Below are 2,733 nucleotides of genomic sequence, written 5' to 3' on the forward strand. Positions count from 1 at the left end.
GTCTCGATCTCCTGACCTCGTGATCCGCCCGTCTCGGCCTCCCAAAGTGCTGGGATTACAGGCTTGAGCCACCGCGCCCGGCCAATTTTTTGTATTTTTAGTAGAGACAGGGTTTCACCATATTGGTCAAGCTGGTCTCGGAACTCCTGACCTCAGGTGATCTACCCTCCTCAGCCTCCCAAAGTGCTGGGATTACAGGTGTGAGCCACTGTGCCTAGGGAAACCCTTAATTTTTTCATATGCTCAGAATAAGCTGATAGACAATGGATGACCTGAAAAATGTAGTGTCTACTAATAAAAATGTCCATTAAATGGCAGTAAATCTCCTCCCATGTGGAGCTTTCTCTTTAGAGCAAGCTCCTATAGCTGCTCTCAGGAATTCTGTATGTCATTGAGGCAACTACTGGGAAGTATTGTACAGTGTTTTCTCCTAGGTCCTTGAATCTTTTAGTTCAAGAAACAAAGTAATGTAAAGCAGATTGGCCTTGAAGTCTTTGTTTGTTTGTTTGTTTGTTTGTTTGTTTTTGAGGACGGAGTCTCGTTCTCTTGCCCAGCCTGGAGTGCAGTGGCTCACTGCAACTTCCACCTGCCAGCTTCAAGCGATTCTCCTGCCTCAGCCTCTCGAGTAGCTGGGATTACAGGTGCCCACTACCACGCCCAGCTAATTTTTGTATTTTTAGTAGAGACAGGGTTTCTCCATATTGACCAGGCTGATCTTGAACTCCTGACCTTAGGTGATCCACCTGCCTTGGCCTCCCAAAGTGCTGGGATTACAGGCGTGAACCACTGCACCTGTCCCTTGTTTGTTTTTTAGACAGAGTCTCAGGCCAGGCATGATGGCTTATGTCTGTAATCCCAGCAGTTTGGGAGGCTGAGTTGGGAGGATGACTTGAGCCCGGGAGGTAGAGGTTGCAGTGAGCAGAGATGATGCCACCGCACTCCCGTCTGGGTGACAAAGCCACACCCTGACTCAAAAAAAAAAAAAGAAGAAAAAATAACGTACTTTCAAAGGATAAATATTTCCCACTGTTGCGAATACTGGATAAAACATATGAGATTTTACCATTAAAAGTAACCCAGTTCTAATCATGAAGTCCAAATCTGACAAGAGAAGTTAATTATAAGAAGATGTCTTATTGAAAAGAACCAAAAGCCGGTTATGGTGGCTGATGCCTATAATCCCATTGCTTTCAGAGGCTGAGGAGGGAAGACTGTTTGAGCCCAGGAATTCAGGACCAGCCTGGGCAACATGGCAAAACCCTGTATCTACCAAGAAGTCCCAGCTCCTGAGTAGCTGGGACTACAGGCACACACCACCATGCCAGGCTAATTTTTGTATTTTTTTGTTGAGATGGGATTTGGCCATGTTGCCCAGGCTGGTCTTGAATTCCTGCGCTCAAGCAATCTGCCCACCTCAGCCTCCCCAGGTGCTGGGATTATAGTCATGAGCCACTGTGCCCAGCCTTTTTTTTTCTAAACCATTAAGTCATTCAGGGAGATGTGCAGTGATATAAGTTTTTTGTTTGGTTCATAAAAAAGAAATGGAAAGAGATCTGGAGAAAAACTCATTTGCATTTTTATATTTTGATGTGTTTGGATTAAAAAAACACCAGTAGTCTCATAATTTTACCCCACCTAATGTGTAATTTCAGGTTACTTTTAGATATATCAAGAAAACAATATAATTTAACTATTGGATCACATGTCTTACTCTTATTATTTTACAGGTGTGTACTCATGAGGAACAAGATATTTTACAGCGTGACTCAAACAAGAGCCAGAAACTGCTAAAGAAACTCATGTCAGGTAGACAGCAATCTTCTAATTGGATGACTCAGATGATGGGTGTCTTGTTGCGTCTGTGGTTGTTTCTCTTTTCTGTATCCTGGAGTGCAAGATGCAGTTTATTCACTCATTCTCTGTTTTTTTTTGTTTTTTTGAGATGGAGTCTCACTCTTATCACCCAGGCTGGAGTGCAGTGCGCGATCTCGGCTCTCTGCAACCTCTTCCTCCTGGACTCAAGTGATTCTCTTGCCTCAAACTTCTGAGTAGCTGGGATTGCAGGTGTGTGCCATCACGTGTGGCTAATACTTACTTTTTTTTTTGAGATGGAGTCTTGCTCTGTTACCCAGGCTGCAGTGCAGTGGCGCTGATCTCAGCTCACTGCAACCTCTTCCTCTTGGGTTCAACTGATTCTCCAGCCTCAGCCTCCCAAGTAGCTGGGACTACTTGTGGTGGCGCATGCCACCACACCTGGCTAATTTTTTGTATTTTTAGTAGAGACGAGGTTTCACCATGTCAGCCAGGATGGTCTTGATGTCCTGACCTTGTCATCTGCCCACCTTGGCCTCCCAAAGTGCTGAGATTACAGGCGTAAGCCACTGCGCCCAGCCAATATTTACATTTTTTTAGTAGCGATGGGGTTTTGCCATGTTGGCCAGGTTGGTCTTGAACTCATTACCTCAAGTGATCCACCTGCCTCGGCCTCCCAAAGCATTGGGATTGCAGGTATGACCCACTGTGCATGGCCTATTCACTCATTCTATAAGCATCTATTTTTTAGAAAAATTGTTAAGACTACATAACATTAAACAGCAAAATAAATATTAGTATTACATTATAATCTAAAGAATAAAATTGATATTCTTGCGACCATACTTGTATAAATAACTGAATAAGTTAATAAAATGGAGAAAGGACAGTGCTTCTTTTTTTTTTTTTTTTTTTTTTTTT

The 2,733-nt window shown here is 43.4% G+C and overlaps 1 protein-coding gene across 1 annotated transcript in view; it reads left to right on the plus strand.

Moving 5' to 3' along the window:
- The window catches only part of TRIP4 (thyroid hormone receptor interactor 4), a 75,851-nt gene that overhangs the window by 10,970 nt on the left and 62,148 nt on the right, over positions 1-2,733 (plus strand). The window contains exon 4 of the mRNA XM_017884952.1: positions 1,719-1,806. Within this exon, the coding sequence (XP_017740441.1) occupies positions 1,719-1,806 (88 nt within the window). The remainder of the gene's footprint in view (positions 1-1,718; positions 1,807-2,733) is intronic.

The sequence above is a fragment of the Rhinopithecus bieti genome, unplaced genomic scaffold (genome assembly GCF_001698545.2).
Source record: "Rhinopithecus bieti isolate Rb0 unplaced genomic scaffold, ASM169854v2 scaffold_13262, whole genome shotgun sequence".
Taxonomy (NCBI): Eukaryota; Metazoa; Chordata; class Mammalia; order Primates; family Cercopithecidae; genus Rhinopithecus; species Rhinopithecus bieti.